The sequence below is a fragment of the Megalobrama amblycephala genome, linkage group LG11 (assembly GCF_018812025.1).
Source record: "Megalobrama amblycephala isolate DHTTF-2021 linkage group LG11, ASM1881202v1, whole genome shotgun sequence".
Lineage (NCBI taxonomy): Eukaryota > Metazoa > Chordata > Actinopteri > Cypriniformes > Xenocyprididae > Megalobrama > Megalobrama amblycephala.
The window spans coordinates 8,480,461-8,506,474 of NC_063054.1; the positions used below are offsets into that span (position 1 = coordinate 8,480,461).

Below are 26,014 nucleotides of genomic sequence, written 5' to 3' on the forward strand. Positions count from 1 at the left end.
AACCTTTATTGGCATGAGTAACGATATGTCAAGCTTGGGACTGTTAATTAGCCTGACATGGCCGACCTGTTTTTATGTAATGTTGTTAGCATTATTTCCACCGAATCTAAGGTTTGCTAGTGTACTTGTATTTCAAATACAACTTGTATAACACCACTAACATTACCATTTTCCTAGAAAATACAACTTTAGTTGAGCGCTACTATTACACTGTCATAACCACAACGTAATTAAACAGTTTGCTTTTACACACACAGGATGTTCTATGCAATTTCATAATGACAGGTTTTTAAATGAACACCCACCAAATGCGGGTAAAATTCAACTGTGGCGCGTAATCACGATCAAAAGGAGTAAATGACCTTTGAAAATAATGTTACGCTTCAAGTTAAGATTGTATCTATTACATTGTTATGCCAGTAGGTGGCAACCAGTGACTGTTAAAATGTATTTGTTTCTCTTATTTAAAGACGTGGAGTTTTACATCCAGTGTGTGAAGTTCTGCAAACCACTTTAGGTATGCCCGTCTAGAGCCTCTTGGGGAGATGTCTCACATTTTTGTCACCTTTTTCACCCCTTATGAGTTTCTATCCCTGTACATATGACATGATACAGATTTTGTTAAGTTGTACTGTATCTTTTAACATACCCTCGGATGTTCATACATGTTTGTTTCGTGATATTACTAGTAGTAAAGCAGAAGAGATGATCAATCCACGAGGCGCAACAGCGATCTTTCAAATGATGTTTGTTGGAAATTCATAATAAAATTGACAGAATTTGAAAGCTGTTTCATATCAAAAGTAACAAAGCACAAAGATTATCGCAGTTATTGGATAGGAGGCGCGCTACACATTCATGGGCCTCATTCATGAAACATGAGCAGAACAAATTTTTGTGTAAATAGTGTAAAGCCGTTCTGTAATTAATTTTCAGATTCGTGAAAATGTTCGTATTTTCAAAATGTTAGTTGGTACTAGGGGTTTTGCGATATACCGGTATTGACGATAACCGTGATATTCAATGCATGAAATATCGACATCGTGTTAATTTAGGGTGTGGCGATATACCGGTATTGGCGATAACCACAATATTTAAAATGAATAGGACTCTAATGATATCATGACACGTAAATACTCCAGCGCCAGTACCTGGTTGAGCTCTCAGGTGGCAGTATTGCACCTTAACGCTGACACTTGTCAAACAAGAAGAAGACGCAAGCGCGCACAGCTATTCCGAGAAGAGAGTGAGAGGCTCTGTCCACACCCGAATAAAGTAAGCTCAACAGTATGAGAGTTTTTCAGCTTCAAAGAATTTGCCTGGCTACATCAGTGCGAAGGGTGGCAACACCACCAACCTTTTTACCCACCTCCGTGTCTATCACCCTGCGGATTACGCCATTTTACAGAGAGTAAGTTGCGATTATTTTACTAGTCATGGAATGGGAAATGTTACGCTATATTAAACTGTTAACAGCGATTTTCTGTGTTCATGTATTTAAATAAAGGGTGATTCTTTTAATAAGTACTGTGTTTTCTTTACTCGTCTTACTCAGCGTGATGTAGATATGCATGCAGTTATATGCCCTCAAAATTCAATATACATGAGTTTTTGTCATTAACTTATATGATATGATGTACAATATCACATGAGCAAGAGTGTCGTGCAACAGACAGAAATGTTTTTGTTATACTAACTGAATCCACGTTTTGAACGAATCAGTTTAATTAATGATTAAATGACCTATTCAATAAAGACGGTCACTTGCTTCCTTCCTGAATGAATGAATCATTTGAACAAATCGGTTGAATGAATGAATGAACTCATTAAGACAGTGACTTGCTGCCACCTACATTTTAATTAAAAAGTTAAAATTAGAAATAATTCCATATTTAAATATTGAATTAAATTTATGTAGACAAATTGTAAATGCTGTGTAAATATATCAATGCCACTTCTCATTCTGTGTCACCTCTATTGCAAAGATGGATTTTGTTGATAATGATTTCATTTGATTGGTAACAGCCCTAATTTATAGGCTACTATGCTAGTATTAATTTTTATTTCTTCAGGTCTTAAAAAAGGTCTTAAAAAGCCTTAAATTTTGACTTAAAAAATGTGAAGCAACCCTGAAAACGAAAAACTAAATAAAAAAAGTAAAAATTAATTTGACTGATACATTTTTTCCCCCCAAGGATTCTATAGATATCACGATATATATCGATATCGTGAATTCTTGTGGCCACAATAACCGTGGTGTGAAAAATCTAATATCGTGACAGCCCTGGTTGGTACTAAAGAAATTTACACGTTAATGGTGCGTAAAACATTTGAACGTTCTTTGTTCTTTTAGGCAAATTGATGACACAGCATTTTGATGCACTATGTACCATAATAATATTTCACAAGTTGAAATTTTGTCTTTTTTTTTTTTTTTTTTTTACGGTTCAACTTTGAGTAATAGGCAATGCTCATCACTGTCTCTTTTTACCCAGCTGTCCAATCACAGTGGAGGAGAGGCGGGACAAATACTACACTGACCAATATCCTACTTGTACAACGAATGAACAACAATGGAGAAGTTAAAGGCACCCTATGTAGTTTTCGCCACTAGAGGTCGCTTATTCAAAACAAAGGCGTAGCTTGATGACGCCTTGATTTCGCGGAATCATGGGAGGTGTTGTCTTCACATCTACAGCCGGTAGAAAAGAATCCGATGGGATTTGGGCAGAAATCATATTCATGGATGAGCTAATGTATTAAAGATTTATTAATATTACTGTAGTATGAGACCGCTGGAGCGATTGCTAATGAGAGACGAGCGTGACACACGGCTCGAGATTATGCCGCAGACGAGCACTTCCGCTCAAGCGTATGTGGGGTTGTTATAATGCTACTCGGCGTTTGCTCGGCGGCTGCTATGAGACACTTGTTGCACACTGCAGTAAGCTAGATCAATATTAGTCATGGTAAAACATGGTACTCGTGGTAAATCAAGAAAACGAGATTTAATCAAGTCTTACTGTGTTGAGCTATATAACATGATTAGTTTTCTGTCAATGAATGTATCCAAACAGCTGCTCACCTGTCTATTAAAACACACAATAAATTAAAGTGTTTTTAGTGTTTCTACAAAATAAAACCGGAAATCGACGTAATGCAGGTATGTCGTCATTGATAGGCAACGCTCGGACTTGTGAATCCGGAGGAGAGTTTTCAGGAAGGTCAATTTTACGCTCAAATTACTTCAAATTTTACAAAGCTTCATAAGGAGGCTCATTATTCAGTAAAGTTTTGTTCAAAGCCTTGATAAATAACAGCACTGGCTCATGATAGACCTATCCTGAGTCAAAAACTGTGCTCTGTTAAAATGACAACCATGCTCTCTCTTCTCACAGGAAGTGTCTTCCGTCCTCACTCCTGTCCAGTCTGACAGGTGGTGGTGTTGGTCAGACAGCGGGCAGTGCCATGTCCCAGGCGTAAGTGCGTGTCTCCTGGCAGACTCAGGCGTGGTGGGCCCGCGGTGGGCGTCTGGCTGTGGGAGGTGATGAAGCTGAAGCAGCGTGTGGTGGTGCTGTGCGCTGTGCTCTTTCTCCTCGGCCTGGCCAAGGTCTTCCTGCTGGATGGAGGGGAGGGATCGGCCGCCAGCCGGCGTGATCTCCGGGCTTTCCGCAAGATGGAAGCCAGCCTGGCCCTGTCCAAAGGAGCTCGCCTCACACACACCTTGCAGTCGCCCTGGGAAGTGGCCGCCCAGTGGGTGGGTCCGCGGGAGGTGTACCCGGACGAAACACCCGAGCTAGCCGCCGTGCTGAACGCCTTGGCCACGGCTCACGTGGAAAGGGCGGATGTGGGCTATAAAGGCACCCAGCTGAAGGCTCTGCTGGTGCTCGACGGAGGACAGAAAGTGGTTTTCAAACCCAAGAGGTGAGGAGAAAATGATTAAGATGGGGAACGAAAGAGAGAAAGTAATGAGAATGTCAATGAGGTTAAAATGAAAGGAGTGAGTGATTTAGCGAAAGGGAGAGTGAGGGGAAGAATGAGTGAGCAAATTAGAGAATGAAAACCTGGTGAGTGAAATAGAAAAAGAAATGAATGAATAAGAGATGTAATAATAGGCCTTTTTATTTATACTGCACCTTTCAGAGACCTGTCTGAGCATTTATAGCAAAGCAAAGAGCATAACGAGTAGTAGAATATGAAACAAAAATACAAACAGGAAGCAACGGAAAATGTGACACAAACAATTGATAACAAACCAACTGTTAGCCTGGGTTTAGGTGCAGTGAAGCTGAAAGACATACCGCCAATGACCTACATTTCCTGTTGCGATAGCAAACCACAACCGTCCAAAATCATTTTGTCATTCGAGAAGCCGTTTCCAACAGTGAAACAGGGAAGAAACGACTAAATTCAGTTTCATGCCCATGCATTTTTATACTTTATTATGTCTTTAAATTCAAACACATTTAATACAATTATACAAATGAACATTTCCTTTAAAGACATATTTTTTACCAAAAAAAGATCTTATTTTTCATTCTATGTTCTCTTCCTTTCACTTTTTTTCCTATTGTGGTAATACACACCACCAACACATAAAGTAAAAAAAAAAAATAATAATAATAATAATTAGGGCAATTACACAATACAAGAAATTAAAAAAGAAAAAAATACAAAAAATATCTAATTCCTAATAAGTAATTCAAATAATATTATTTAAACATCAATTAATAATAATATTCAGTTTCATGCCTACTTTAAAGGAATTTTCTGATTTGTCTGGTTTAGGACATACATAAAATTTTACTATGAGGTTCGATTCATTAAAGCAGAACTAAGTAACTTTTTTTTTACCTTCATAAATAGTTTTCTAAGTCCTTACGATGGTTAATTGACTTGTAATGGTGTGTTTGAGGCGAGCACTAACCCCCTCTGGCACGTCTATGCCAGAATACAGCACTTGCAAGTTGAGCTGTGCCGACCCGACACAATCTCGCCTCATGTTCACGCGAGAGTGACAAAATGCTTTACGGTAATTCAAAAACGATGTATATATTATGACTTTATAAGACAATTTTGAAAATTACCCACCTCCATCGAGTGTACTGTATTTGCAAATTACCCACCTCCTCTTTCTTGTACTGTATTTGCAAAACTACTGCGCTGGTGAGCGTTGTAGTCATTGTAGTCCAGAGCTGCGCTTGGAGTATTTACGACAGTGTGATTCACTGAAGGAACCTGTAAGGTACTTTAAGGGTAACTTAAAGTAAACAAAACTTTTAATGTATTTTCTACATATAGGCTACCATTCAAATGTTTGCGATCAGTAAAATGTTTTTAATTTTTTGTCTTCTGCTCGCCAAGGCTGCATTTGATCAAAAATACAGTAAAAACTTAATATTGTGAAATATTATTACAATTTAAAATAACAGTGTTTTTATTTAAATATATTTTGAATTGTAATTTATTCTTGTGATTCAAAGCTGAATTTTCAGCATCATTACTCCAGCCTTCAGTGTCACATGATCCTTCAGAAATCATTCTAATATGCTGATTTGCTGCTCAAAGTGAAAGTTTAAATGAACAACTTTTATTTGAAATAGAAATGTTTTGTAACATTATAAAAGTTTTTACTGTCACTTTTGATGAATTTAATGCATCCTTGCTGAACAAAAGTATTAATTTCTTAACATTTCAAGTTGTATTAATAAAAATTAGATGAATTAAAAATGAACATTAATAACTTAGTACATTATTTGTAAATTAACATCAGCCTGCATTAATAAACATTGTAAAAGATGTTTAGTTGATGCATAGGTATTTGTAAAATATTACCAATATATTTCTAGAATAATGTAGCATGTGCACTTAAAGCACAAAGCTGATCTGTCATTACTTCAGGTGAGTTCAGCTGCCTGCTCTCGTCTGAGCCAATTAGAGTTATCATGGATCTACAGGGACTTTAGATAAGTGAGGAAACTCTCCTGGTGTCCTTAATCTCTAAGGTCATCGATCAGACACACCTTATCTCTAATGGCTTCACATCCAGACACAATCCATTTGCACTGAACATTTTGGCCCCAAACAGCTGAATTGGGCATGCCACTTGTGTGCCATTCAACGTGGAATGTGGGATATCTTCCAAATAGGAGGTTAGAAAGTCGGAATAACATTGAATGGATTGCAGCGTTAGTTTTTTTTATTTTTTTTTTTATTTTTTTGCTTTGAGCTTTGCACTTTGCTGGAGCAAGATTAAGAAATAAGGTTTTATAATAAAGCCTTTTTTTTTTTTTTCTTCTTAAAAATCTGCTGCAGTGTCAGTAGTTTCAAAATGACCTGGAAGAATATGCTGTCTGCGTGCTGACTGCGTGTTTACCTTACTTTTTTTTTTCTTTTTTTTTTTTTTTTGGCGGCAGCAGCACTCTTAGTCTAAATGAAGTCAATAAATTCTGAACAGGAAAAAAAAATATTCCAGGTTTCCAGGCAGCATGGCGTGGCCACATGTCTTCTGTGGGTGTAATATCCGCTTCATTATATGCAGTTTTATCAATAGAATAATGTACAGTCTGCCAAACAAGTGTGTGCTGAAAAATCGGTCTTGTGTTAAGACTTATGTGGGCGTTGTGTGTGTTGGATGCTGTCCAGGTATCAGTCCTGGGTTATTGAAACTATTATTTGCTCATTACATCCTGCTATTTAAGGGACAAGTAATAAAAGTAAAGGAGTGTGTGTACATTTATGTCAGGAGTGGATTGACTAGTTATACTAATTACTGTAATCATAACAGTGTCCATACTGAATGTGAAAATGCTGTGTGACACCTCACGATTACAGCCAGTCAGAACATAATCAAACATCTGATATTTAATACAGTGGAATTTTGTCCAATGAGAATTCAGTTTGGGTGTGTATACACAACACAACACTACAGACATTGAGACATGAAGGCAAAAACAAATAATTTAATTTAAGCTTGCACATTGCCTGAGCTCATTAGGACACGGCTAAACAAGATTTTTTGTTTTCATCTTTTTGTCTTCTTTTGCTTTTCTCTTATATTGTCTGCCTGTGTTATATGTATTTCTACTTTATTGTCTCTCATTATTAGGTACACTAGAGATTATGTGGTCGAGGGAGAGCCCTATGCAGGGTACGATCGGCATAATGCAGAAATCGCTGCTTTCCACTTGGACAGGTAATGTACACCTGCACACACACACACACACACACACACAGGAATTGTGCATTTCTCCAACTGGGCAGTGTTTTAGGGGATAATTATCTTGATTTAAAAAAAACAAAAAAAAAAACAACAACTTTGGTCACACTTTAGATTAGGGTCCAATTCTCATTATTAGCTAACTATTAACTATGACTTTGCCTCAATAAACTCCTAATTACTGCTTATTAATAGTCCGATTAAAGGGTTAGTTCATCCAAAAATTAAAATTATGTCAATAATTACTCACCCTTATGTCTGTCCAAACCCGTAAGGCCTTCAGAGCACAAATTAAGATATTTTTGATGACATCCAATGGCTCAATGAGGCCTCCATTGACAGCAAGACAATTAACACTGCCCAGAAAGCTACTCAAGACATATTTAAAACAGTTCATGTGACTACAGTGGTTCAACCTTAATGTTATGAAGCGACAAGAATACTTTTTGTGTGCCAAAAAAACAAAATAACGACTTTATTCAACAATATCTAGTGATGGCCAATTTCAAAACACTGCTTCATGAAGCTTCGAAGCTTTACAAATCTTTTGTTTTGAATCAGTGGTTCAGAGTGTGCATCAAACTGAATTTTCAAAACAACAAATATTGAAATGGTTTGTTTAGATTCACTTTTTTTGTTTTGATCAAGTTTGTATTAGTTGTATGTAATTATGTAATGCATTTTTTTTATTAAAAGTCTTGGTTTGGGACAAGGGTAAAACAATAAAATCTATACATAAAAACACTTTTGAAGTAGTACATAAAGGCATGATAAATAAAAATGTTTAAGACATTTTTAATGTGACCCTTATATAACAAAAATTTAATCTGTTGGATTCAATAACATTTAACCCCTGGGACATGTCCAGAAATGCTCAGTATACACCTTCAAAACATCAAAGCTGGGAATTAAGCTTCTGAAAAACATAATTTCAGTTTTATACATCAGAAAATCAACACAGCATAAAAATCCTGATAATCAAATTTAGAATAAATTATACTTGTAAACGATATTACTGACCAAAACTAGAATGACTTCCTGTTCAGCATGAGCTTATTGACTGTTCACAAACATGCAACTTTGCTTTTCACTAAAGCTTCTTGTCAGGCAGTGTTTCTTATTTCCATTGTCTAATCTGAATTTACTCTCATGTCATGACTCAATCCAAAACCAATAAGTTAATTTTTTTGTGGCACACAGAAAGTTGTTCACTCTTTTCCATACAAACGTTTTTAGTGACCATGGCTACGCAGCTCCAAAAACACCACTGGATTATCATAAAAGAAGTTGGTGTCCTATATGTTTTCTGAAGCAGTACGATAGCTTTGTGTGAGAAACGGATTGAAATTGAAGCCCTTTGGTGTTCCACAAGAAAAATAACTGCATGCAGACTTGGAAAGACATGAGAGTTTAAAAAATCCCTTTAGGCCTCAGATTCACTTCTGCATGCATGGACACAGTTGATATGTCTGTGATTGGTTACAGTGCTCAGCTTGTCTAGAAAAACTTTGTAAATAAAACCTTGGGTCAATACAGTAGTAAAACATGCTCTTCTGCTGGGAGATTCAAACTTTTTAATGTGGAACCCCAAATACAATATATTGCTTCTTAAAATATAGGCAGCTAGTTACTCTGCTGTTCAAAAGTATACTTACTGACCCCAAACACAGCATACCACCCAAAACACACCATACCTACTGTGAAGCAAGGTGGTGACAGCATTATGTTGTGGGGTGTTTGTCTTCAGCGGGGACTGGGTGGTTGGTCAGGATTGAAGGGAAAATGGATGCTGCCAAGTACATCCAAATTCTTGAGGAATATCTGTGTCCCTCTGCTAGACAGCTGAAGAGGTCATTCACCTTTCACACGACAATGATCCTAAAAATACCGCCAAAAGAACAACGCAATGGCTTAAAGGATTAGTTTACTTTCAAATAAAATTTTCCTGATCATTTACTCACCCCCGTGTCATCCAAGATGTCATGTCTTTCTTTCTTCAGTCGAAAAGAAATTATTAGGAGGATTCTCCTTATAGTGGACTTCAGTGACCTCTAAACGGTTGAAGGTCAAAATTACAGTTTCAGTGCAGCTTCAAAGGGCTTTAAACGATACCAGACGAGGAATAAGGGTCTTATCTAGCGAAACGATCGGTTATTTTGGAAAAAAATGTAAATAAATATGCTTTATATAAACAAATGATGTGCTTCCGCCAAACGAACGAACGCAGCGTCAGTTAGATTTTTTTTTTTCTATCAACTATTCCATCATTCCATCATTCCATGATGACTAAAGAATATAAAAATATCAAAGTTTCCACAATAATGTTAAGAAACACAACATTGATAATAATAAGAAATGTTTCTTGAGCAGCAAATCAGCATGTTAAAATGATCTCTGAAGGATCATGTGACTGAAGACTTGAGTAATGATGTTAAATATCACTGTTTTACTGTATGTTTTGATCAAATAAATGCAGCCTTGGTGAGTATAAGATAACTTTTTTTCAAAAAAATTTTACCCCAAACTTTTGAACGGTAGTCTATTTTAATGATTATGGAGAATGAAAATGTGTAAAATACTATCTGGAAAATTTGAATATTAGAATATGCTTAACTGTAGCTGCCAATAGAATAAAATAATTGATTAATCTCATGATGTCTTTAGAGTCAACAGTAATAATGTCAGATGATGTAAATCTGCATTTTATATATTTATTTATTATAATATATTTTTCTGAACTTTTCCATTGACCCACACAGCCCCCTGGGGTCCCAGACCCAAGTTCAAAAACCCCTGCTCTAGTTGACATAGGTGCACAATTAGTTCACTGAAAATTCCTAATCGTAATCTTGATCAATATATGATTCATTATGTCATTGAAACACTATCACATGTAGTGCACAAAAAAAACCTGTCCATATTACATGGCATTTATACCTAGCGTGATAACCAACTGTATGCTGATGTGTCGTTACTGTATGAGTCATGAGATTTTTGATAACTCCCAACAGGATCCTGGGCTTTAGGAGAGCACCCCTGGTGGTGGGGAGGTTTATGAATCTGCGAACAGAGATAAAGCCAGTAGCTACAGATCAACTGCTGAGCACTTTCCTGATGCACGGTCAGTTTCACCCTTTTGCTTTTCTTGCTTTTCTTTCACATTCTCTCATCTTCGTTCTCCATTCTGGAACCGCTTCATACATTTCGACACAGAAAAGAAGGTTCTGGGGCAGAAAATTGTGCTCCACACCTGGCGATTTCATGATATTACATTTTCAAATTGTTGCGCTCCAAATGGATAAAAAAGAAAATACAGCAATTTTCTAGTTTGTTTACTAAATTTCAATTGTACATAAGATACCAGTACAATTTTGCAATTCTTAACACCACTTTTGAGATTGTAGCAAAAACAGAAGTGCTTCACTTTGGATGAATTTTGTTATTAGCATATTCAACCCAAAGTACTTTCATTGTTTAGATGTTGTTGTTTTTTTTTTTATTATTATGACAGACATTTGTTTGTCATAATAAAGATTAGTCCAATTTAGAGCTTGTATTAGTATGAGCCAAATATGAGCCACTACCATGTAAGCAGGAAAAAGCGCATGGATTCTGATATTCACCATTTCAGGCCTTATTTATTTGTGGAAATATATCAATATATATGATATGAATCAGATACGTGCATTTGCGCCTGCCTTGTTAGTCGATCGGTTATTCCCCGTGTAAATACAACTCTTTTTTTTTTTTATATTTTGCGGTACGGAAATACCTATAACAATAGTAAATAATAATAATTCATTACATTTGTATAGCACTTTTCTGGGCACTCAAAGCGCTTTACATATGGAAGGGGGAATCTCCTCAACCACCACCAATGTGCAGCATCCACCTGGATGATGCGACGGCAGGCATATTGACCCAGAACACCCACCACACGCCAACTTATTGGTGGAGAGGAGACAGAGTGATGAAGCCAATCAGTATATGGGGATGATTAGGAGGCCATGATAGACAGAGGCCAGAGGCAAATTTGGCCAGGATGTCAAGGTTACACACCTACTCTTTTCGATGGACATCCGGGGATTTTTAACGACCACAGAGAGTCATGACCTCGGTTTAACATTTCATCCGAAGGACGGTGCTTTTTGACAGTATAGTGTCCCCATCACTATACTGGGGTGTTAGGACCCACACAGACCACAGGGTGAAAACCACCTGCTGGCCTCACTAACACCTCTTACAGTAGCAACCTAGTTTTCCCAGGAGTTCTCCCATCCAGGTACTAACCAGGCTCAGCCCTGCTTTGCTTCAGTGGGCAACCAGTCTTGAACAACAGGGTGATATGACTGCTGGCATAACAAATGAAACATTAGTTGACTAGCATAGTATTAATTTTGTTAGTTTGTTAAATAAAAGGCAATCTGACGTTGAAATGTGTTGCTTTTGAAATCATGCTGAGTGCTCGCTGCCACTGTTGTCAGTGATGGCGTCTCATGCACAGATGCACGCTTCAGCCCCGTTGTGGAGACTCTACCCATTCGTTCCATTGAAACCACAAAATAAAATACACACAAACATGTCCCTGCTCTTGATATACAATCACTGATGAACGCATTTTAGTTTTGAGTAAAAAAACCTATACAACTGCGGATTCAAATTGGATACTGATCATCAAGACCTGCAGTGTAAATGCGGCCTTATATACTATCTGACCAACATGTAAAACAACCAACCACAGTTTTGTTGATCATTGAAACCACAATAATCAACCCTTGCCGAAGTGGCATTATGTATAATTTTTGGTGACTTAAAAGAGAATGCTATGAATGATAGATGTTGTGATGTGAAAATGCATCTTTCTAAAAGTGTCCTGGTGATGGAAACATGGAAATTACTCATGATACAAGACTCTATAGCCCTATTCACACTACCAGCGACTTTGTCGATGCAGATCACTTGTAGGTGTTCATAGTGCTTTTGCTCTAGTGTTATTGGTAGACTGCACGTCTGGACATAGGGTTAGAAAATGTGATCACAGATGATTAATATTGAGGGTAAAACTAAGATATAATGTTCTACGAATTAGTTGTCTGCTGATGGAGAGTGTTGTTGTATATGTTAAAGGGGTCATGAAATGGATTTTTTATTATTTTATGTTTCCTGAGGTGCACTTAAAATGTTAATATGATTTTTACATCAAAAATTGTCATAATTTAGAAATAAAAGGCAATTTTCCTACCCTGATTTTAGCCCTCTGATTTGAACACTGTGGGTGCTTCTCAATTCTTATTTGTGCGTCCTCGTTTCCTTTCCTTGCTTCCTTTCCTCACGTCTTAGCTCCACCCCTCCAGGATGCGAGGGAAGGACGCAAGGAAAAGAAGTGAGGACGGAGGAATTGAATCAAGTGAAATGATATATCCTTGCTCCCTTTAGCGTCACTTCAAAGCGTCATCAGCTGCACTCGAGGGATCTACTCAAATGTTGTTAAAGTTTGGTTATTTTAAAAAATAATAATAAATATTAATAAAGCAAGATGCCCCGTTGAAATATGTGACATGTAAAGTTACATACATTAAAGAATACATTTAAATTATTGTTACAGATATGAAGGGGGAGGAGAATTTATGCATGCGTCAGGTTTCTCTACGAGAAAGACTTCCGCAAAGGATACACCTGTGTATCCTCGCTCATGACTCCTTGGGAAGCTTCCTCACTCCTCGTTCCTCGCCTACTCGTGGTGCATTTAGAGAATTGAGATGTCCTTCAAGATGGCTGAGCTCAATCGGTTTCCGGGTCATAGGATGGAGGACGGAGGAGCGAGGAAACAAGGAGGGATATTGAGAAGCACCCTGTTTGAAGGGGCGTGTCTGCTGTAAGACTTGAACACCCACTGCTGTGATTGGATGACATCTTTGCAGTGGAAATAAGTATTACATATGGAATCTTTTTGGATACTTTTACCACGTTTTTACTATTACAGCTGTTGAGATTAACGATTTGTGAAAAGTGTTGACTATTGCATTATATTTAGATCTATTCCCTATCACATGGAAGGTTGCAGTGATGAGCATTGAGCAGATGACAGTCTGTTAATCGTGTGAAGGCAGTGATCTCGTCATTGCAACGCAATTTCTGCTATTTCACGGAATGCTTTCACTGTAACTAACGATGCAAACACGATTTAAATACAGTAAGAGATTCATTTTTTTTTTTTTTGTGTAAGAGCGTCACTATAATGGGAGTTTTGGCAAGTGTCCAGAAATCAACAGCTTCAGCCATTATAAAGAGAGCATTCTTTGAAGAAAAAATACTAGGATTATTCATTGTGAATTGAACTGTCATTACTGGTTTAAAAATTAAATGCGTTACTTACAGTTTGAAGGGTCCTTGCTGATTTCTAGAACAGTTGATTCCTGACCTTTGAGCAAAAGTTTTTGGTCAAAGCCAGTACAGGGTTTTTCCTGCATAGAGAATTACGAGGCGGCCGCCTCCGTCAAATTTCATTCCAGGTGTTCACAAAACTCAGACAGGCAGTCACATGCTCAGACACCCCTTTATCACAGTTCCGTTGCAGCTTCCCGGCCTGTGTCCGTTCTCGAACCGTTCCGCCCGTCCCCACTGCAGAAAATCACTTTCATTCCGGCCCTACAACTTGCTGGCCTCGATTGGAGCCGCTCAGGACATTCTGCGAAAGTGCACAAAAGTGATGTATGGATCGCGGTTATATCCGCATCGGATAATCCGGCGGGTTAGGCCGGCCAAGTAATACAAAATAACATTCCAAGTAATTGCGGGTGGATGAGATATACACAAGCTTAACAGAAGTTATTCTGATGAGTGTTTTCCAACAATGATGTAATGAAACAATTTTAGTTTGAAGGGAGTAAAACCTGTTCATAGGCTATTAAGGAATGTAATTTTGTCAAAGAACTTTTATTTTAGGTACTTATTTAAAAGCAGCCTACCTAAATGTCATACAAGCCCTATAGAGTCCCCTTTAAAGTTCAGGTAAAAACTTTTTCTTTGTTCAGTTTGCACACTGAACATGGTTTGGAGCTCTTAATTTTGAACTCTCAAAGTGCACCAGATTAATGAATTTATCTTTTAAAATGTACATAATTTTCATCCAGGGGAGCATGCCCCCGAACCCCCCTATAAGGACAGAGGTACAACCACCAGAGAAAACACACAATCCTGTGGAAAACACTGTATATATGATAGTGTTCTCAAAATACAAATCTTATTCTCTTAATATTAAACTAACTTAAATTTGTGCTTGTAAAAGTGTTTTGTGGTCAGGATTTTACCACCTCCGCCTCATTTAGAGCCAGGAAAAACCCTGAGTATCGTATTGTGAATTGTCCTCAAAACAGTCACTGGTAAAATGTACAGTACAAACATATAAGTCAGCACTGACTTTGTACTGTCCAAGGTTGAGAAAGCACTGTAGCTTGAATTGATTAGCGCACACAAGCAGGTTTTGCTTACTGTTTCTGGGGGATTTTCATTGAAAATAAATCCACTGCTCTCTTCTGAGGCTGAGACTCTAAATAGCATGCTTTGCTCGAACTTTTGCCATGGCATTAGAACTGGTACGCGGTTGTCACTTGTGAAAACAATAGCGGCGCCATGGGAGGAAACGTGCAAATTAAGCGGCGGTAATATTATAAGATCCCCTTCCTACGTCACTAGGGGAGCCAAATCTGAGCGGCTCGTTTTTCACTGCTTGAAAAGAAAGGCTTACCAAAACAAAGTTACTGGGTTGTCCTTTTTCACATTTTCTGGTTTGGTAGAGGTACCAATTTTCATGAGATGTCCCCTTTAAATCATTAACCAGATGACTATCAAAAAGAATTTAAACTGGCTCGTTTGCCAAAATGTCTTGTGAATTTGACAAATCATTATTTTTTTTTGACCCTAATAAAGATCATTAGGAGGAAGAGAACACTGTTTTAATATTAACTGCATCTATGCTCAACTGCTCATTATATCATAATTAGGAACTATCAACGTATGAATTAATTTTTTTTTTATTCATGTACTGTATGTGTTTACTGACAAAATCATAAAGAACTGTGAAATCACTCTGTAAAATAGCTGTTCTGTTTTGTCTGAACTTCAGATGGTCGAAGTCTACTGACAGTCTTCACTCCTATTGGCTGTCACTCCTGAAAGTAGCTCTTAATTTGCTTAAAGTGTAAACATTTCTCCACTTTGTCGTATCACTTATGTCCTGCCACCAACTGTCACTCGTCGTCGGAAATCGCCAGCTCTCTGTTGAAATGTATGCTGGTGGTGTGAACAAGGCTTAAAGGGTTAGTTCACCCAAAAATGAAAATTCTGTCACCCTCATGTCATTCCAAACCCATAACACTTTAGTTCATCTTCAGCACACAAATGAAATATTTTAAACAAAATCTGAGAGCTTTCTGTCCCTCTATTGACAGCTACGCAACTGACACTTTGAGGCTTTGAAAAGTTTCTAATGAGATTGTGCATTGAGCAGTTTAGTCCAAATTTTCTGAAGAGACATGAACATTTTATATGCTGAACAGATGTAATTTAGGCTTTTATTCACATATAAACCTTGATCAGCAAACAAACAGATGCTTAACCGAACTTGCTTGATGTGCGAGAACAAACCTCTTGTGGAAGCTCAAACGTGCTGCGTAACACATGAGAATGAACCTCATTGGTTCTTGCGGAAGCTCAAACGTGCTGCGTAACACATGAGAATGAACCTCATTGGTTCTTGCAGAAGCTCAAACATGCTGCGTAACACATGAGAATGAACCTCATTGGTTCGTGTGGAAGCTCAAACGTGCTGCGTAACACATGAGAATGAACCTCATTGGTTCTTGCGGAAGCTCAAACGTGCTGCGTAACACATGAGAATGAACCTCATTGGTTCTTACAGAAGCTCAAACGTGCTGCGTAACATGAGAATGAACCTCATTGTTTCTTGCGGAAGCTCAAACGTGCTGCGTAACACATGAGAATGAACCTCATTGGTTCGTGTGGAAGCTCAAACGTGCTGCGTAACACACGAGAATGAACCTCATTGGTTCTTGCGGAAGCTCAAACGTGCTGCGTAACACATGAATGAACCTCATTGGTTCGTGTGGAAGCTCAAACGTGCTGCGTAACACATGAGAATGAACCTCATTGGTTCGTGTGGAAGCTCAAACGTGCTGCGTAACACACAAGAATGAACCTCATTGGTTCTTGCGGAAGCTCAAACGTGCTGCGTAACACACGAGAATGAACCTCATTGGTTTTTGCAGAAGCTCAAACGTGATGAGAATGATGAGCATAACACATAACACACGTGATGAGCATAACACATGAGAATGAACCTCATTGGTTCGTGTGGAAGCTCAAACGTGCTGCGTAACACATGAGAATGAACCTCATTGGTTCTTGCAGAAGCTCAAAGGTGCTGCGTAACACAAGAATGAACCTCATTGGTTCGTGTGGAAGCTCAAACGTGCTGCGTAACACATGAGAATGAACCTCATTGGTTTGTGTGGAAGCTCAAACGTGCTGCGTAACACACAAGAATGAACCTCATTGGTTCGTGTGGAAGCTCAAACGTGCTGCGTAACACAAGAATGAACCTCATTGGTTCGTGTGGAAGCTCAAACGTGCTGCGTAACACATGAGAATGAACCTCATTGGTTCTTGCGGAAGCTCAAACGTGCTGCGTAACACATGAGAATGAACCTCATTGTTTCTTGCGGAAGCTCAAACGTGCTGCGTAACACATGAGAATGAACCTCATTGTTTCTTGCGGAAGCTCAAACGTGCTGCGTAACACATGAGAATGAACCTCATTGGTTCGTGTGGAAGCTCAAACGTGCTGCGTAACACACGAGAATGAACCTCATTGGTTCTTGCGGAAGCTCAAACATGCTGCGTAACACATGAATGAACCTCATTGGTTCGTGTGGAAGCTCAAACGTGCTGCGTAACACATGAGAATGAACCTCATTGGTTCGTGTGGAAGCTCAAACGTGCTGCGTAACACACAAGAATGAACCTCATTGGTTCTTGCGGAAGCTCAAACGTGCTGCGTAACACACGAGAATGAACCTTATTGGTTTTTGCAGAAGCTCAAACGTGATGAGAATGATGAGCATAACACATAACACACGTGATGAGCATAACACATGAGAATGAACCTCATTGGTTCGTGTGGAAGCTCAAACGTGCTGCGTAACACATGAGAATGAACCTCATTGGTTCTTGCAGAAGCTCAAACGTGCTGCGTAACACAAGAATGAACCTCATTGGTTCGTGTGGAAGCTCAAACGTGCTGCGTAACATGAGAATGAACCTCATTGGTTCCTGCAGAAGCTCAAACATGCTGCGTAACACATGAGAATGAACCTCATTGGTTCTTGCAGAAGCTCAAACATGCTGCGTAACACATGAGAATGAACCTCATTGGTTTGTGTGGAAGCTCAAACGTGCTGCGTAACACACAAGAATGAACGTCATTGGTTCGTGTGGAAGCTCAAACGTGCTGCGTAACACGAATGAACCTCATTGGTTCTTGCGGAAGCTCAAACGTGCTGCGTAACACACAAGAATGAACCTCATTGGTTCTTGCGGAAGCTCAAACGTGCTGCGTAACACGAGAATGAACCTTATTGGTTTTTGCAGAAGCTCAAACGTGATGAGAATGATGAGCATAACACATAACACACGTGATGAGCATAACACATGAGAATGAACCTCATTGGTTCGTGTGGAAGCTCAAACGTGCTGCGTAACACATGAGAATGAACCTCATTGGTTCTTGCAGAAGCTCAAACGTGCTGCGTAACACAAGAATGAACCTCATTGGTTCGTGTGGAAGCTCAAACGTGCTGCGTAACACATGAGAATGAACCTCATTGGTTTGTGTGGAAGCTCAAACGTGCTGCGTAACACACAAGAATGAACCTCATTGGTTCGTGTGGAAGCTCAAACGTGCTGCGTAACACAAGAATGAACCTCATTGGTTCGTGTGGAAGCTCAAACGTGCTGCGTAACACATGAGAATGAACCTCATTGGTTCTTGCGGAAGCTCAAACGTGCTGCGTAACACATGAGAATGAACCTCATTGGTTCTTGCAGAAGCTCAAACATGCTGCGTAACACATGAGAATGAACCTCATTGGTTTGTGTGGAAGCTCAAACGTGCTGCGTAACACATGAGAATGAACCTCATTGGTTCTTGCGGAAGCTCAAACGTGCTGCGTAACACATGAGAATGAACCTCATTGGTTCTTACAGAAGCTCAAACGTGCTGCGTAACACATGAGAATGAACCTCATTGTTTCTTGCGGAAGCTCAAACGTGCTGCGTAACACATGAGAATGAACCTCATTGGTTCTTACAGAAGCTCAAACGTGCTGCGTAACACATGAGAATGAACCTCATTGTTTCTTGCGGAAGCTCAAAAGTGCTGCGTACCACATGAGAATGAACCTCATTGGTTCGTGTGGAAGCTCAAACGTGCTGCGTAACACATGAGAATGAACCTCATTGGTTCGTGTGGAAGCTCAAACGTGCTGCGTAACACACAAGAATGAACCTCATTGGTTCTTGCGGAAGCTCAAACGTGCTGCGTAACACACGAGAATGAACCTTATTGGTTTTTGCAGAAGCTCAAACGTGATGAGAATGATGAGCATAACACATAACACACGTGATGAGCATAACACATGAGAATGAACCTCATTGGTTCGTGTGGACGCTCAAACGTGCTGCGTAACACATGAGAATGAACCTCATTGGTTCTTGCAGAAGCTCAAACGTGCTGCGTAACACAAGAATGAACCTCATTGGTTCGTGTGGAAGCTCAAACGTGCTGCGTAACATGAGAATGAACCTCATTGGTTCCTGCAAAAGCTCAAACATGCTGCGTAACACATGAGAATGAACCTCATTGGTTCTTGCAGAAGCTCAAACATGCTGCGTAACACATGAGAATGAACCTCATTGGTTTGTGTGGAAGCTCAAACGTGCTGCGTAACACACAAGAATGAACCTCATTGGTTCGTGTGGAAGCTCAAACGTGCTGCGTAACACAAGAATGAACCTCATTGGTTCGTGTGGAAGCTCAAACGTGCTGCGTAACACATGAGAATGAACCTCATTGGTTCTTGCAGAAGCTCAAACGTGCTGCGTAACACAAGAATGAACCTCATTGGTTCGTGTGGAAGCTCAAAAGTGCTGCGTAACACATGAGAATGAACCTCATTGGTTCTTGCAGAAGCTCAAACGTGCTGCCTAACACAAGAATGAACCTCATTGTTTCTTATGGAAGCTCAAACGTGCTGCGTAACACATGAGAATGAACCTCATTGGTTCTTGCAGAAGCTCAAACGTGCTGCCTAACACAAGAATGAACCTCATTGTTTCTTATGGAAGCTCAAACGTGCTGCGTAACACATGAGAATGAACCTCATTGGTTCTTGCGGAAGCTCAAACGTGCTGCGTAACACGAGAATGAACCTAATTGGTTCTTGTGGAAGCTCAAATATGCTGCGTAACACATGAGAATGAACCTCATTGGTTCTTGCACGTCAAGCGAACATGCTTGAGCTCCCGTTTGCCAAAACTGATGTGTGCTTTGATGAATGTTTATTTGTGAATAAAAGCCTAAATCAAATCTCTTCATCATATGAAGCGATCGGGTTTTACAATCTCTTTATTAAATTTTTAAAGTGTCAAAGTGTCTGTGGAGGGACAGAAATCTTTCAAATTTCATTAAAAATATCTCCATTTGTGTTCAGAAGATGAACAAAAGTTTTAACGGCTTTGAAACAACATGAGGGTGAGTAAATGATGACAGAATTGTCATTTTTGGGTGAATTAACCCTTTAAGGAAGTACAACCCATTGAATGGACAGTTTCCATTGAATTTCCATTGATAAATGTCACATAATATAAGGTATATTGTTGAACAGTATTGCTTCAGTCAAGTAGTATTTTTGAGTTCCCTGTGGAAAAAAAAGATTCATAACCAGCTGTTCTTTCCTTCAAAACAATCCTCTCACGAGCAGCACAGTTCCTTCCATCTTTCATCTTTTTTATCAATGGTAATTGATAATAACTTCTCTCTTCTTGTAGGAAATAATACATGTTTCTATGGGAAGTGTTATTACTGTCGTGAGACTGAGCCTGCGTGTGCAGAAGGGGATGTAATGGAGGGATCGGTTACCCTGTGGCTCCCTGATGTCTGGCCCTTACAGAAACACAGACACCCGTGGGGGCGGACATATCGAGAGGGTAAACTCGCCAGGTATAGTAACTGTCTTTCACTAGTTCTCTCCCTTCACCATCTATTTTTAACATTTGACACAAATGACTGTACAGGTGAACGCTGATATGTTTATTAGTGGTTCAGCGTAGTTTCAGCCTGAAAGTTTGTGGTGGGGCTGTTTATGAGTATCTAATGGTCAATGGGGACTTTCACTGAGCGTTACTAAACTTGTGGTCTTTGGGTTAGCCAAGGATAGCATGGTCCAGCATGCCATTTTCACACATTCTGGCTGTAGTACAGGAACTGATCAAAATGAAAGAACAGCACAGAAAAATGAAATTCTCAGTGAAAACTGTAGGGTTTTTGATTTTCCCACCACCTAAGACACATTTCCTGAAATGAGACATACTTTTTTCCTAAACCTACAAACACAAAACCAAAACCAAACACTGCTTTAAGTTTTGGGTTTATAGTTTTGAGCAGGTGATTTTAAATGTAATGCGCAATGCATTTTACATTTAGCTATGTAAAATGTAATAAAAGCAGCCAAAAGAAAAGCAAGTCTTTTTGGCTTTTACTTCATAGTAATTGATTAAAGAGCCAAACTTGTTAATTAGAGCAGACTGTCCATAACATTGTAAACCTGGGGCTGTATTCACAATACATCTTAAGGCTAAAAGTAGCTCCTAACTTGCCGATTTAGGAGAAACTCTTAAAAATAATGGGCGTGTCAGTCCTAATTTTAGGAGTCCTACATTTTTTCTCTAACAGTATTTCACAAAGCATTTTAGCGCTAAAACTAGCTCCTAAATCTGTGAAACGTTAGGAGTAGTCAAGAGGACTCCTAAGTCACTAAGACCAAATCACAAACAGTCCTAATCCACCCAAAGACACTGAACACCATTGAGACAATAGCGATAGAGCCTTTGGTGCTGAACCTTTTCTTCATAAATGCAATACATTTTGATTTATAGATTTGAATCTACGATGAGACGGCGAAAATAAATCTTTAACAAATAAATAAATATTGTCTGATTACCTGTGGCAATGGTGTTCATGAGTTCACGCTCACAAATGTTTGAATAGAGTCAATCATTTGACTCGATCCCCTTGGAGAGCACACCAAATATGCATAAAAAAAATATATATATATATATATATATAAGTGTATTTGGTGTGCTGTCCAGGGGGATCGAGGGCTCAGAGCTTGGAATTTAGCCCAAACCCAAAGTTCTTCCCGTATCCCCAGCCGAAAGTGAGGGACGGCGGAGGGATGCAGAAAACTGTCGAAGTAACTATAGGCGAGTCGGCTCTCGTCTGTGTATATATTCCTCCTCTTGAGTGGATTAGAAAGACCGTTTGAATGTGTTTCTCCCAAACTTTGTTTATAAAACATAATTTGTCGCTTGAATTCTGCATTCTCTTGAGATGAAGACATCCAAGAGGCGGTCCACAATTAACTGTATAGTTTAATTTGCCTACATTTTAAAACCTTTATGGCAACAATATGGCAATATTTTTTATTTAAAATATTTATTTGAATAGGGCAACATTTGTATTTTAAAGCCTTTATTTTAATCTGGAAACATGACACCTCATTCAATATTTCTATGATTAAATCGCTGACTCCTCCCCCATCAGCCAATCACTGTGTGTTTACTCCATGGCAACGAGGTCAACCCCGCCCTTACTCTTAGCTTAAGACTTCTGTCTATTCCTTAGTAAAAGTTGGTCTCAGCAGCTTTGTGAATAGGTTTTAAGAAAAACTCTTAGTGGTAAGATAAAATGTTTTGTGAATACGGCCCCTGGGGCTGTATTCAGAAAACATCCTAAGGCTAAAAGTAGCTCCTAACTTGCCGATTTAGGAGAAACTCTTAAAAATAATGGGCGTGTCAGTCCTAATTTTAGGAGTCCTACATTTTTGCTTTAAGAGTATTTCACATAGCATTTTAGCACTAAAACTAGCTCCTAAATCTGCGAAACGCTAAAATTAGTCAAGAGGACTCCTAAATCACTAAGAGCAAATCACAAACAGTCCTAATCCACCCAAAGACACTGAACACCATTGAGGCAATAGCGATAGAGCCTTGGGTGCTGAACCTTTTCCTCATAAATGCAATACATTTTGATTTATAGATCTGAATCTACGATGAGACGCCAAAAAAAAAAAAACTTTAACAAATAAATAAATATTGTCTGATTACCTGTGGCAATGGTTTTCATGAGTTCACACTTGATTTGACTTGAACAAATGATTGAATAGAGTAAAAAAATATATATAATAAGCGTATTTGGCGTGCTGTCCAAGGAATTTAGCCCAAATCCAGAGTTCTCCTCAGATCCCCAGCCGAGAGTGAGAAGCGGGTTGGCGGAGGGATGCAGAAAACTGTCTCTCGTCTGTATATACCTCCTCTCGAGCTGATTAGAAAGACTGTTTGAATGTGTTCCTCCCAAACTTTGTTTATAAAACGTAATTTGTCGCTTGAATTCTGCATTCCCTTGAGATAAAAACTTCCAAGAGGTGGACAATTAACTGTATATACTAGTTTAATTAGTGACACTTAGCCTACATTTTAAAACCTTTATGGCAACAATATGGCAACATTTTATTTTGACTATGGCAACTTTTTTATTAAAAATGTATTTGAATAATGCAACATTTGTATTTTAAAACCTTTATTTGAATAGGGCAACATTTGTATTTTAAAACCATTATTTTAATATGGAAACACGACACCTCATTCTACAATATTTCTATGATTAAATCGCTGACTCCTCCCCCATCAGCCAATCACTGTGTGTTTACTCCATAGCAACGAGGTCAACCCCGCCCTTACTCTTAAGACTTCAGTCTATTCCTTAGTAAAAGTTGGTCTCAGCAGCTTTGTGAATAGGGAATTTAAGAGAAAACTCTTAGCTAAGAACTTTTACTGCTATTTAGGAGAAAAATGTTTTGTGAATACGGCCCCTGAATATCATGCTTACCTTTCTAGATTTATTTTTTATTACCATTATTATTTTAGGAAAAACCATGAGGTTACCGCAATGTTCAGGGGTCTCATTTATGAAACTTTCTGTAGATTTCACCTTAAACATGTACGTACACCAGTGGCGAGGCTACAGAAGGGCCAGGGCGGCACTGGCTCACCCAGATTGATGGCTGGCCCACCCAATCAAAGGTGCCAGAATATTTTGTTTTATTTCCAGACTCTACTTTAGTCTGGAAATAGTCATATCTGTTGTGATGCCTATATATAATTTGAAAAATGTATTATTAAAAATACATAATATGTTTTTATTTCACCTCGGTAAACTCAGCTTTCCAGAGTCGCAACAGCAGCTGTTTCTATGCAGCGTCTGAATGACTCGTGCTTATAATAGCCTTATGTGTGCCGGTTTGTTTCATTTTAACTGTTATTAGCCTTTTTCAGTAACAATTTATACAGTAACAATTTATTCTATGGTAGCATTGTCACCTGTGTGTTAAACAATTTAAAAATGAAGTGATGACAATGAAATTAAATCGAGCTTTGGTTCAGTATTCGTTCGTTGCATGCATACGCGCACCGTCCATGGCCATAAAAATCCGGCTGCGCAGAGAGTCAAAACTAGTCCACAGTCTAGTAAACTTTTCTTGCTTGCGTCAACTGAAAACACATGAGAAACATCATGAGACAATACTGAACACTGAACGGTCCATGCAGGATTTGGATAAAACAGTTAATCGATTTGATGCCGTGCCCAAACGCCGTTTATCCCTTCACAGTGGCATATAGCGGACGGGCATGCCGGGATATTAAATTATTTTTCTTATTATAATGCTTCTTTTATTATTAAATTAAAATTGCAATTCATTTGCCCTGCGATATCATAAAGCATCACCGCATAACCGACGTCCTGCGATGACAATAAAATATTAGATAGCTTACTCCTCATTTAAAGAACAACTTGTTTAACACGAAATACATCTTGATTCACAAAAATACTATTTTTTTTCTCACTATGGGCCACAAGAGAAATATGAAGAAAATAAATAAAATTCATCTCTCATTGTCTCTAAGAGAATATGCGCCGTTATTTCAGCTTCGGATGCCAAGAGCTTAGTCGGTTTTTACTTTCAGTTTCTGTAGTGAATAATTGACTGGAGTTTGAGACTTCTTCACCCGCATAGTTCTCACCAAAAGTTTGCACATTGATTGTGTGATATCCACTAGCTCGCCTTCATGGTTTAAAATGGAAATATTTTCAATATTACGACGTGGTATTTTTCTTTATCACCAGTTGCTCGCAAAATGATGGACACTGATTCACATATCGGCCATGACATTTCCTGTGATAATAAAATCAAGTGAATTGTTAAATAAATGAGTAAATAAACAACAAGCAAACCTTTTTGCTTACTTTCTGTGAATAATTTGCTGATGCAGGTACAAAAAACGTTTTGTAAATAAACATATATATATATATATATATATATATATATATATATATATATATATATATATATATATATATATATATATATATATATATATATATATATATATATATAAAATATAGGGTCCACCCTATTTCACCAAGGTCCACCCACTTGAAGATTTCTGGCCTCGCCACTGACATACACACAAAAGCTATATTCTGCATAGTTTTCAGATTTATAAAACAACACATACGCCAGAACCAAAACCAAAAATCCATTTATAAATCCTAGTCAGTGGAAGATTGTGCGTACGTGCATCTCCACGCTGTCTCCTCCCCAAAATCACCATATATGGAGCTTACGATGCCTAGTTTTACTATGCTTAACCTCATCTGCATATCATTTCCATGCATGTTCCCATCCACGTGACACCATGTTTAACACCATCAAAGGTACAAGAAATGGAAAAATGTTACGATGGACTATAAATGCCATTTGTTCCATACATACACTGTGTGCAGAATTATTAGGCAAGCTGATTTTCTGATCATATTTTTTTTCCAAGCACATTTTACCAATTCCAATCCACATCAATCTTAATAACTACTATTAATATTGTTTTTAATCATTTATAAGTGATATATAATTGTTCATGAAGGCTGGAAATGAAAAATGCCTTATATTCAGGTGTGCAGAATTATTAGGCAGGTTTGCTTTTACAGGTAAAATGAGCCAAAAAAAGAGATTTAACTCAGACTGAAAAGTCAAAAATTATTAAATACTCACGAGAAGGACGCAATACTAATGCAATACTAGAATTTGCAAAGTGAAAGCATGACCAAGGGAAAGCAAAATGCTCATGGGGTCAGCGGGGTCATACAAAATCAGGTGGAAAAGAAAAGACACATGTTAACTGCAAAAGATTGAAGAATTAAGGTGAAGAATTAAGTGTGAAACCATCAGGAACCCTTTAGTCTCCAGCGCCACCATTTTCCAGAACTGCAACCTACCTGGAGTCTCCAGAAGTGCAAGGTGTCAGGATCTCAGAGACTTAGGTTAGCTAAAGAATCCTAAAAAATGACCCGCTCTTAATAATAATCACAAGCTGAAATGTTGT

At 38.4% G+C, this 26,014-nt stretch overlaps 1 protein-coding gene across 1 annotated transcript in view; it reads left to right on the forward strand.

The window, feature by feature from the left end:
- fam20b (FAM20B glycosaminoglycan xylosylkinase) overlaps positions 1-26,014 on the forward strand; it is a 45,985-nt gene that overhangs the window by 5,752 nt on the left and 14,219 nt on the right. Inside the window, exons 3-6 of the mRNA XM_048208555.1 lie at positions 3,399-3,924; positions 7,109-7,195; positions 10,231-10,340; positions 20,345-20,516. Of these exons, the coding sequence (XP_048064512.1) occupies positions 3,548-3,924; positions 7,109-7,195; positions 10,231-10,340; positions 20,345-20,516 (746 nt within the window). The 5' untranslated portion in view covers positions 3,399-3,547. The remainder of the gene's footprint in view (positions 1-3,398; positions 3,925-7,108; positions 7,196-10,230; positions 10,341-20,344; positions 20,517-26,014) is intronic.